This window comes from Photinus pyralis, unplaced genomic scaffold, assembly GCF_008802855.1.
Source record: "Photinus pyralis isolate 1611_PpyrPB1 unplaced genomic scaffold, Ppyr1.3 Ppyr1.4_LG7, whole genome shotgun sequence".
Lineage (NCBI taxonomy): Eukaryota > Metazoa > Arthropoda > Insecta > Coleoptera > Lampyridae > Photinus > Photinus pyralis.
The window spans coordinates 7,265,744-7,277,394 of NW_022170738.1; the positions used below are offsets into that span (position 1 = coordinate 7,265,744).

An 11,651-nucleotide genomic window follows, 5' to 3' on the forward strand; every position below is an offset into this window, starting at 1 on the left:
CGGGACGTCGGAAGTGGGTACGGTAAAAGGGAATGTGGTAGCCCGCGACACGATCTCACTGATGGTGGAGTCAAATCTTCAATCGCGAATTGCGGGTGAACGGGACGTCGGAAGGGGTACCGTCAAAGGGAATGTGGTAGCCCCCGACACGATCTTCCTGATGGTGGAGTCAAATCTTCAAACGCGAATTGCGGGTGAACGGGGCGTCGGAAGTGGGTACCGTAAAAGGGAATGTGGTAGCCCGCGACACGATCTCACTGATGGTGGTGTCAAATCTTCAATCGCGAATTGCGGGCGAACGGGACGTCGGAAGGGGGTACCGTCAAAGGAAATGTGGTAGCCCCCGACACGATCTTCCTGATGGTGGAGTCAAATCTTTAAAAGCGAATTGCGGGTGCACGGGGAAAGTGGGAAGCGGTTAGTGAATGTAGTAGCCTTCGACAAGATCTGTTATTGATGGTTGAGTCGAAAGTGGCTAATAGAATACTGATCTGCCACACAAAAATGCGCTGAAGTCCCTTCGATCTCAAACGAGGACTTTGATAATTTTTTACTAGATCTCCAATAAATAACGGGAATAGATGACAAAAGACTAACATTTCAGAAGCGGTCATTTTAAGACGATTTGTTTGTAAGTCATGCATATCCACTGGTGAAGACCTGCTCCCAATGTAAATTTCTTGGTAGTTAAACAGGCGGACTCGGCAGTTAAAAATGTCGAGGGTAAACACCTTTTTTTCAATAAAATATAAAAGTGACTTGCACAAGTCATAATGACAAACTCCTTCTAGTAGATCGTGCATAATGTCGAAAGAAAAATTTTGGGTGACATGAAAACTAGGAAGAGTATTAAAAATAGAATTCTCTTTTATACCACTCTGTTTAACTCTTGCACTTTCGAGAACAATTTTTAAATCGTGTTCATAGTTTTTCACGTTTCTGAATGCATCTTTGTATTCTGTACAATCACTTCGCATTTGTTCAATTGAACGCTTACAAAGTCTACAATAAAATGTGCAACTAAAAGACTTAGAAAATCCCAATATTCCGTTAAGCCCTAAATTATCGCCAATAATTAAAGATACTATAAAATAAATTCTTTGTGTTGTTCCCGCTTGCAATTGAATTTCGATTCCTTCTTTTTCCAGCAAACTGAATTCTTGGATAAGTTTATATAAAACATTACTGTTGCCAAAATTTTTTAGGTCCTTACTTTTAAATAATCCTGCTAAAAATATGTGTTGAAGTTTAGACAGAAACTGATAAGGAGCAATAGGAATTGAAAAGTAAGCACCACACAACGAAGTTGCATGGGGACCTAAGCAGTTATTAATGCCAAAATCGTCAAAGTAAAGAAAAACAGGAAATACAGTCTTCTCTTCAAATTGCAATTTTTTTTTCTGCCATAGCTCTCCATTTACAAAATTTTCTAGAACACATTTTGATTCTAACTGAAGCAAATTTTCTTTATAAAGAGCAAAAATTCCATCGAGTTCAAAATATTTTTTTAACTGGAATGCCATAGGCATAATAACGCCCTGAATTTTTTCTTCGCCTAGGAGGGGCCGATTATGGTGGATAACTTCACCTATTTCATTATTTATAGTGTACATTGAGGGAAATTTAAATAAATCATTATCGGTCAAATATTTAAATAATTTGTGCTCGGATTTTATAAATGCAAACAAATCACATACATCATTTAAAATCTGTTCGAATAATTTATTATCAGAATGTTTGTTTTCTTTTAATATATCTACTAAATCTGCTATAATGGTGTTACTGATAAGTTTTTGAATATCTAGAACATCATTACGGTTAAAGTTAGACTTATTATGTAAAGCTAATGTAAATTTAAGTGCAGAATTTTTAAGCTTTTTAGCGCAAGACACATGAATATCGGTATCTTTGATAGCGGCACCAGTTGGATCATTGATGCTTTTACTTTGACTAGGCTTGTCCAAGTCATTTTCTAATAAATTATAAACGACTGGCGTCTGAAATTGCGTAGCTAATAATTCTTCGCTGTCATTATTAGTATTACTGGTATTGTTATTAGTTTCAGAGATAATATAATAAATGCGGTGCTGAGTTTGCAAATGGCTTTTAAATTTGGAAGCCCTAGTAAATTGTTGTGGACAACAACCTTGCTTACAAATGAAAAGAGATGGCTTATTGTGGCAGAACTTCATATGGGAAAGCAACTGGTCGGGTTCATTAAAATTTTCGTCGCAAAGGTAACAAATAAACATCTTAAAATCTATTAAGTAAAGATTCCTATTTCTCAAAATTTTTAAATGTTGCTATTATTGTTGAAAGTTGGGGGCAATTAATGTCATACTCGGCATCAATTTCAAAAAAGAACTTTTGAATAAAGGTCCATACAAGCTCACACTCTTTTGGGTATTGAAAATTAAAACAATGAAAATTTTTGAAACAGTAATCTAACGCTTTTAAAAACGTTTCGAATTTATGAATCATTGATTCAACCCAAACATAATATTCGAAATTGATCCCGTCATTCTGAATTAATATAATAAATGGTTGAACCTTTAGTCCAACCTTATGATACTTTTCATTTCTTTCGGCTATCTTACGTTGTAGATCTCCAACTGAAGCGATTACTTGCACTTGACTGAATTGCGAGTCCACAATGCTAGGTTTCCAAATGTTCTTGTCAACTTTTTTAATTCGACAACTGGGCTTCAATATACAGTGCAACAGCTCAATTAACTTGTAATTCTTATAATCTAGAAAACAGATGGGTTAATAAACATTTTGAAAATATTTTAGTTTCTATAACGTACCTTCATTAACTGAATCTCTCCTTATTGCAGTTAACTGTTCAATCCCTTTTTTGTCTTTGATGGCGGAAGGGTAGATTTCTAATGCTGCTTTTACAAAGTTTTGCCATTTATAGAAAAGTTTATTTAATCTTCCGGGAAAAATTTGTTCAAAGTCACAGTCGATCTGAAAATAGATTTAAACATTAAGAAACAGCTTGAAAAGGTTCGGACTACTACCAATATATGTCCTTTGGTGGCGTGTTTATACAGTGGCCAATCTTCTAATATTTCTGTAAAGACGCGTCGTTGACATTCTTGCACCCTTAAATGGGAAGTACTTTGCCATTTCTTAAAAATATTTTCCCAATCATCGTCTTCTTTATTATATTTTAGCCATGCCTTTATTTCTTTGTCATCTTCCGTAACTTGTTTGTTATTTAAATGTAAGTGAGTAGAAGGTTGCGTATTAGGCGCTAAAGATTTAAAAACATTGCTTATCCTGCGTGATTTCAAATTATGTTACCTTGAGCTGCTGCTGACTGCGATTTGTTATTTTTAATTAGACCTTTTTTAGTCAACGTATGTTTGGAGTTTCGTACTCTGTCATAAAGTTTGCCTTTTGGATGTCCTCCGAGTTTTCTTGGTACATAATATGTGTCCTATTATAAAAAAACAATTTCATTTAATACATACAAATATAGTGTCATGCTCAGGTAAAAAATGCAAAACAAAAAGTTTCTTGCTTCAGAAAAATTAGTTGTGTGAAATTAATTTTCGCGCACTTACTTTAATCTCACCAGGAAATTGTTTCACTATGTCTTCAGCATACTTATTAATAAGAAAAATCCCTAGTCCTTTTTTGCGGCTGAAGAGATGCCCTTCGACTATAATATTTACTATTTCTTTTCTGTCTTCTTCTGCAAGAGAGCCAATTTCCGAAAATTTTTGTAGGATGTTTTGTCCTCTAACGGATTCTTTTAAAATTTCTGCTACACTCTATAAATGTTAAATTAAAGAAAGACCAATAACTAGGAAGCGCTTCCGGCTGCGCTGAGGAGGGACAACCAGAGACGATTGAGTTTTTAAAAGTTTTGGCTTTGTGCAGTGTTGTGAGATACAAGTTAACTAAGAAAAAAACGAAAACAAAAAAATTTTTGAAACTCTTGAAAGAGGTAATAATCACATGCACCAAAACTTATTAGTTAGTTAGTCAAATTTTCGTTCATAAGTTTATAGGTAAATATTAAATATGCTTACTTTAATGGGTCCCCCCTCCTCCTCTGAATTTACCACCGATGACGTAGACGTAGAGGATGTGCACGACGGAGTTGATGCCTAAAACATACAGTACTTTGTATTCAATTTATAATTTATTTATTAGTTCTTACCCTGCTATGACTATTTCCTTGACGCCAGCCCTTTAAGCAGGCTTTAAACTTCACTCGGTCTGCAAGCTCGCTAAGAGGAAATAGCACATCTATATCGCTATCCTCAATAACCGAAAGGTGCCAAAGGCTTAATTTAGCATCTACAAGTTATTGCAACATGAGACAAATATATCGTACCGTTAGTGCGCTTACCTGATATCTTTTTAATAATGATTTCATTAAAACCCCAACTGGCCAGTAATGCATGCACTTCACTTATGTTAAATTCGTTGTTTGTGTTATTTATTGTACACTCAAATATATTTTCAAACAATTCAGATTGCGAATCATTTTCTAATATAGGAATAAATGCATCAAAGCTGTTGTTGCTGCTCATTATGGCTGACTAACTTCAACAATAGGTACCCACCTACGCTTATCGCATAAGACGATTCTTGGAACAAGAAACCCTTTTCTATTTTTCAAACAGAGGTTTCTGACTCAAGAATATAAATACAAGAATAAGTAATACGATTTAAAACCGCCGTACTTTATTTAAGAACGGATCCTTAATTTCCAGCATACGCAAACTTAAAATAAGAATACGCCGTCATCAATAAGTTGAGTCTTAAAGTGAAACAGACCCTTCTAAAAAAAAGAACTACAGGTGCAAAAATGAGAATTTTTTTATATTCTCTTTTTAATACATGGGTTCTTAAAACATTCTATTTGGCAATTTCTTTCAGTGCATAAATAATAGAAACAATAAAGGTCCAAGGTTAGAGCCTTGGGGCACTCCAGAGCTCGGAAAAATTGGCTGCGAAATGAAGTTATTATACACAACATGTTGCGACCTATTACAGAGGTACGAAATAAAAAAACGAATTAAATCATATGAAAAACCTAAATGGTGTAGTTTCATAATGAGTACACCGTGAGGTAGGCAATCAAATGCCTTTGCTATGTCCGTATAGATTACATCTACTTGCCCACGTTCATTCATTATGTTAGACACATATTGAGTAAAACATGCTAGGTTAGATACAGTTGAGCGATTTATCATAAACCCATGTTGAACTTCAGATATATGACTCCTCACTAATGAGTATATATGAGAGTATAAAATGATTTCAAATACTTTAGCAAAATTATTGATTAAACTAATCGGTCTGTAATTTCGCACATCGTCTTTATCTCCACTTTTAAACACAGGTACAACATTGGAGACTTTCCACTTGTCTGGAAAAGTAGAGGTTTTTAGTGAATAATTGTAAATAATAGTAAGCGGCACATAAAGTACACTTGAGAGGTCTTTAACTAAAAAACTTGGTATTTGATCACATCCTGCAGTGTTTTTATTCTTTAGCTTGTTAATTGCAGACAGTACACACTGTTCGGACAACTCTGGAGCACAAATGTTGATGGAACCTGTGCCACCACATGGTGGAAATGTATCTTGTAGACATGGTGTATAAATACTACCGAAATAATCCTTAAAAGCATTCACTATCGACTCGGGTGTAGTAAAGAAAGCATTTCCGTTGTGCATTTTGCTAGGAATTCTAGAACACTTTTTCTTTGCATTGACGAATTTCCAAAAAAATTTAGGATCCTCACATATTGAATTTTGAGCATCATCTAGATAATTTCTCATAATAATGAAGTCAATCATTTTTCTTTAAAATCCAATCACTGTACTCCATGAGTGTTAGAGAGTCTAGGCTGTCCTTAAAAAATCGACTCACTAGAATTGTATTTTTATATCGCAGACTACTTGTGATCTTTGCAACACAAATTCTATTAAGATAAGAATTCCTCCTATATCTCAAACTCACTGGAGCCTAAGATTTCCGGAAACCATTATGACAACAATGATACATAGAATTTAAATACACAGTAAAGATGTTTAGTAAATCTTAGGGGTCAATCGACCAAAACTTGGAGTTGTGAGCAACTGAATAGTGTATTCTATGCTATCAGAGAGCAAACCTACTACCCAGCTGTACCTAGTATATTCATCTACAATTTACTACTTTGGTTTTATCTTATTCTTTTAACGTTTGGAAAATTGGCCCATCGACCAAAAGAATCGCAAAATTTCAAATTCTTCCCAAGAAAATTACATGCAATAAAAAATACCATTTTGTGGAACTGTTGTTTCGTGGAATTTTCAACAAAAAATTTTTACAGCGTTTATCAGTAGGAAAGGTAGTTCATTTTATTTTGTCGCTTTTTTCATAGATCGCTAGGGACTCTTCGTTACTAAAGAAAGACACTAAAATTTATGTGTATTTTGCTTTTTGACAGAATGAATTATTTATTGATATATTTCTTAATAAGAACCAGCCAAAAATTATTAAAAAGGTGACAACGGCTGCAAAATTTTAATTTTGTTTCACCGTATACGATGACTGTCCATTTTAGATACTGTAACGGTAGCTCCAAATTTGGATTAATTTTTTCGAATTTTATGAAAGTAGAATTTTTGAGATATTAAAGCTTAGAGCTTAGAGCCGTTTAGGCACTGCATATCACAGAAACTCTACGGGGTGTTGAAATTAAAGGCTCGAATTTTCGAATAAATTGTACGACTGGTGGAATTGTATAAGTCCGAAAGTAATTGCTGGAACAGAGTAAATACTATGCTGCTGTAACCAAAGATCCTGATATAAAATCACTCCATCGTGAAATAAATTCGCTTATTTTGTAATAACTTTCTGCTGACTTGAAGATTTCAGAAAGCGTCGGTTTTTTAATAATCCGTTGTGCAGTTTTAGTTTTCAGTTCATTTAACATCCACGGGTAACTATATCTTACTGAATCAAGATGACTGTGATGGAGATTCGTTCAAACGAATTTCTGTTTTTGTCCTCTATCACATTCCGTAAAAATCTAATATGGCGCCCATAAGAAATAAGAAAGTGAAACTTGAAATTTTCAGTTTTTTTTTTCGGTGACACCTCAGTATTTTCAAAGGTTTATAAAAAATGTCTGTGGTTTCTTAGTCAAAAAGGGGCAACGTTGTCCCCATTTAATCTACACTGTTATGGAGATCCCAATGGTGAGTAACGAATTTGAACCACTCTGTACATTGAAATGTAACCATTAATTGCAAAGCTTTGTTGGATTTTTCTTGATAACGATTTCGCCTTTAGTTTCTTTGAGTATTTCCAATGTTTACCCGTGTAGGGGCGGGAAAGAATACTCCTACCGCAGAAGGCACTGCGTGTCGTAAAAGGCGACTAAACAAATACACTAGATCAACCCCGATTCATTGGGAGGTGGAATCCTTGTGTGGAGGGTGTAAAACTTGTTTTGATTCTACTAGTTAGCAAATTGAATGATGGGGGCGCATTATCATCTTTAGGGATTTTTATGTCTCTGGAAATCGTCTTAAGAAATGGTTACCTAGGCTACAAAGGTTATTTTCCAAACCAAATGTCAAAAAAAGAAATGAAAATCTTGTGCTTACATACATTTATAGCTAGTTCGTGCGAAACGTATGCTCGTTGCATAAATACAATTTGTTTCGTATTATTCGGATCTTATTTCGATTGTATGGTCATTTGCGGCAACTTTACATTGCCACATTTACTGCCAAGTAGGTGAGAATTAAAAAAAAAAACCATAGGGTAATCCGTTTAATTTGCAATTATTGCATAAAGGTAATATAATGTCAACCAAAACTGGCACGAATCGTTCGAGATTAACTTCTTATCAGCCCGCAGATTGCTAAGCTAAATTATTTTTACCTACTCGTGACAAATGGTCGAGCGATTGCAAGATTCTTTTCGGACAGGAGTATTGAACTTGAATAACGTATAAATTGTTTCAAATTCAGGAGAACCATTTGATTAAGACGACAATTTTCAACAAAATTATCAATTTGCAGATTTAGCTTAAGGGTCGCGAGTTTATGAAATCAATTCGATGCGATCCTGAAAAAATTAATCGGTTGGGGCAGACTCTTCGCCTTCATTGAAATAGCACCTTTCAAACCATCATTAATGGATGCAAATCAGCTTCGGGAATACCTCAAGTATTTTGTTTAAGTCAACGTTGCTTCACGTTGCAATAAATAATAACATCACCGAGAAAATCGCCTCTTACAAGTCGCCGAAAACAGCATCCACGATCTCATTTCCCCAAGACGTCCCCTAGACATCTTCTCAAACAGACCCTCTCTGCACCATCCCGTTCATCCCCGGCTCTCTACTCCTTTCAAACTCTAAACCACTGCTTGTCTGCTGTCCATCCAAAGCAAATGCAGTGTATTTTTCCACACTCAAATGCAAAATACTCAATTACCCAATTTCCAGAAAACTGCAGGATGCTCTAATTTATTATACTTCTGAGTCCAAAACCTCAGGTGCAGCGTTCATCACTACAGCAACAACTCGATTGTATCAGATTACGAGTTTATTTTTCGAGTTCTGCTTTACTAAATACTGCAGTTTAAGAGAATCAAAGCAACAGCTTCGATCAGATTTTCAGTACCTAATCCTAGACGTTCTAACATCCTTTTGGATCCAAAAGTCAAATGTTTGTTAAATAAGTTTTTGGTGGACTACGCAGACAGAATCGGGGGATCAATTTTAGAACCTGAATTTTAACCAAAGCAAAAATTTCGACGAACAAGATTTTTAGGACCACATACTAGAAGTAGTATGGATTCCATTCCATTTTTATTTGATAAATTTCTAGTAGACTACGTAAGTTAACTTAAATCGAGCGAACTATTTTAAAACCCGAATTTTTGCTTTAGATTAGGGACTATACAGTTTAGGAGAACCAAAGCAATAGTTTCGAACAAATTTTTGGAGCCAAAGTCGAATTTTTTAATGTATTTATACTTTCGTAGGCTACAGAATTACACTTAATGATGACACCTGGCAAGTCTGGTACCAAAGATGCTCTTTAGATTAATTATTCTTTGTGTTCATCTGTGGATTAATTAATTGTGGGACATTTGTATATTCTACGAGTGTTAAATACAAATGACATTTCTTCTATAATTAGTGCTCTATTTTGCATAAAAATGGTTTTGATCCACTTTCGATTCTGTTTCGGTCCAGTATCAATCCCTGCAAAGAAGAGTTGAGATTTTAAGAACCACGGTTGGAACTAAAATTAAGTCCATATCGTTTTCCTGTAACCTTCAGGAGCGGATAACTTTTTAAATGACCCAAAAATGTTGAAATTTTCCTTACAGTTTCTTTCCAAAGTTCTACTATTTCCTTGTAAATGCTAGAAAACACGATAGTGGAAGCTATCCTACTCTGTAACTAGAAAAATGTCATTACAGTACATGCAAGAGAATGGCGCTTCAGTAGTAAAACGTGAATGTATCGATTTCTCACGGCATCTCACTCGAACTAATGGCAGCCCTTTTTAACTCGGAAAAGCTTTCTCGACTTTCTCCCTTGCCTCCTTTCGCTTATGCGCTCCTAATCGGAGAGCTTTCCCGAAAGGTATTTCCATGACCTTTTGAACTTCGAGGGAAAGCTCTGCGCTTTTCCGCTTTTAATTGAAAGTATAGGGAAAAGCTTCGGAAAGCTTTCTCCCGGCGCCAAGTTTGAATAAGTTCTAATATACCTAACCCTTGCGCAATATAAATTGTGCTTTGAGGCGGTCGACTCCATCTCATAGTGTCCTGTTACTCGCAACCTGGTGAATGTGTAAAATTTTGGGGGTTTTCCGTTTTACATGCAAAGTACAGGTAATACCTCGTACTCTGCGTTCTTGCAATAAATGTCTTTTACTATTGTAGGTATTTGACATGTCCATTTATTCTTTCAAACTGCCACTTTTATGCCTTTCTTTTTGTGGTTAATCAAATTTCCTAGATAACTGTAACTTAACTAGAATATTCTGCTGATTGTGTGCTAATTTTTGTTGGAGAATTTAGTATCAAGTTCAAATTTAAACAAGTAATGGAAAACATCAGACAGAACACACTCATTAGTTCATTAAAAAAGCATATTTTGTGCAGTAAACTCTAATAATTATTTTAAAACATTTTATACATTAGAATCGAATCTTATTCTTATTATTAGTACTTATATATCATAAGAATTCTTTGATTTTGACGGGCGACCCCTCTTTCGCTTAAGCCTAATTTACATTTGGCAAGTTTACTGGCAGAAAGTACTTTCCGCCAGTAAACTGGCCCAATATAAATTAGGCTTTACCGCCAATCATTTTTACTTTGGGCAAGTGCAGCTTCCATTATTCCATTTAAGGATGGAGTCGAGCCGAACTTTTTGAAAACTCGGTCGGGCTCGTAACTATAGATGTTCAACTCGGCTCGAAACTCGGTTCTAAAAACCAGTTCAGCTTGACTCGGTTTGTTTTCGAGTCGAGCCGAACAAAGCTCGAATCCAAAACAATGGAATTTACAATTGAAAATTGAAGGTTAAAAAACATTAATCATATCAAGCAATTTTAATAAGTTGACGAAATAATAAATAAAAAGAAAACATTATGTGTAAAAATAAGCAATGAAAGCTCTTTTAAAGAAATAAAACTAAGTTTATTAACTGCAAAAGTAGATACCAAGCATCAGGTACCTTTAAAGAAGAAAATTTTCCCTAATCCGAGAATCGATTTACTGCAAGCCAAGAATACAATTTGCTGCAAGTTTCATCTGATTTGCAGGCACAGTGTATTGGAATAGCTTCACAAACACTCAGTCTACTTCTTCTACTGTACAATCAATCGTTTTACTGCACTTATTAAGGATCCTCAGATCCTTTCTAGTTTTGTGTGGATGTCCGTCCTTTTGTCCACCCGTTCGTCTATATGTACTAGAACTCTTAGTTAAGATCCCTAGATAGTTTTTATACTTAGCTTTTAATTTTTGTCCATCTGTCCACCCATCCGTTCGTCTAACCGTCTGTCCGTCCGTGTGCGCTATAACTTTTTTTGAAAGTGGCCGATCGTGCGGAAATTTGGTGTACGGGTGCTTTGGAAAAAAACGTTTTTGACAGTCCTTTATGCCTAAAATACACTGCTATAATTTCTTGAATGTTCCGTTTTATTACTAAACACTAAATTGTTCAAATTCCCACAAGAAAATTTTTCTTGACCTTTTACAGAATTCAATGTAATTTGGATGTTATATCTTAAACAATTATTAATTACGGTCGGTTTTGTTATTGGTACAAAATTCCTTCTATTGTTTTGTGCATATTTTGCTTAACACATCAACCATTTTCCATCTGTAATCTTGATGCATTTTCCGTCAAGCATGCGAAACTTGTTTAACGATCTTTTAAAAAGTGCTCAAAGCCACAAATCGCGAAATTCTCATCCTTTTCTTAAGAAAAGGTTCTGCAACTGTTGCACACGATGCCACCACCACATTGAAAACATCGAGTTACAACACAATGTGTACAAATCATTTATATATTAATGTAACATGTCTATAACGTAAATAAATAATATTGGGATTGGTAAAGGTTCTCGTTCGATCCCCGAAGTTAAGCAACCTGTTTTT

At 35.1% G+C, this 11,651-nt stretch overlaps 2 protein-coding genes across 3 annotated transcripts in view; both read right to left on the reverse strand.

Annotated features, from left to right (window-relative positions):
* Positions 1-1,693, reverse strand: part of LOC116175587 — a 1,927-nt gene extending 234 nt beyond the window's left edge. Inside the window, exon 1 of the mRNA XM_031493776.1 lies at positions 555-1,693. Within this exon, the coding sequence (XP_031349636.1) occupies positions 555-1,613 (1,059 nt within the window). The 5' untranslated portion in view covers positions 1,614-1,693. The remainder of the gene's footprint in view (positions 1-554) is intronic.
* Positions 1,694-1,726: 33 nt separating this feature from the next.
* LOC116176660 lies at positions 1,727-4,722 on the reverse strand. Of its 2 annotated transcripts, XM_031495380.1 has the most exons (8): positions 4,367-4,722; positions 4,175-4,314; positions 4,044-4,121; positions 3,573-3,782; positions 3,310-3,445; positions 3,024-3,259; positions 2,808-2,970; positions 1,727-2,750 (listed from the first exon to the last, which is right to left on the reverse strand). In XM_031495380.1, the coding sequence occupies exons 1-8, from the start codon at positions 4,548-4,550 to the stop codon at positions 2,278-2,280; spliced, it is 1,620 nt and encodes a 539-aa protein (XP_031351240.1). In that variant the 5' UTR covers positions 4,551-4,722; the 3' UTR covers positions 1,727-2,277. The 2 variants fall into 2 exon arrangements, with proteins under 2 accessions (XP_031351240.1, XP_031351241.1); XM_031495381.1 differs by lacking the exon at positions 3,573-3,782.
* Between the last annotated feature and the right edge of the window lie 6,929 nt (positions 4,723-11,651).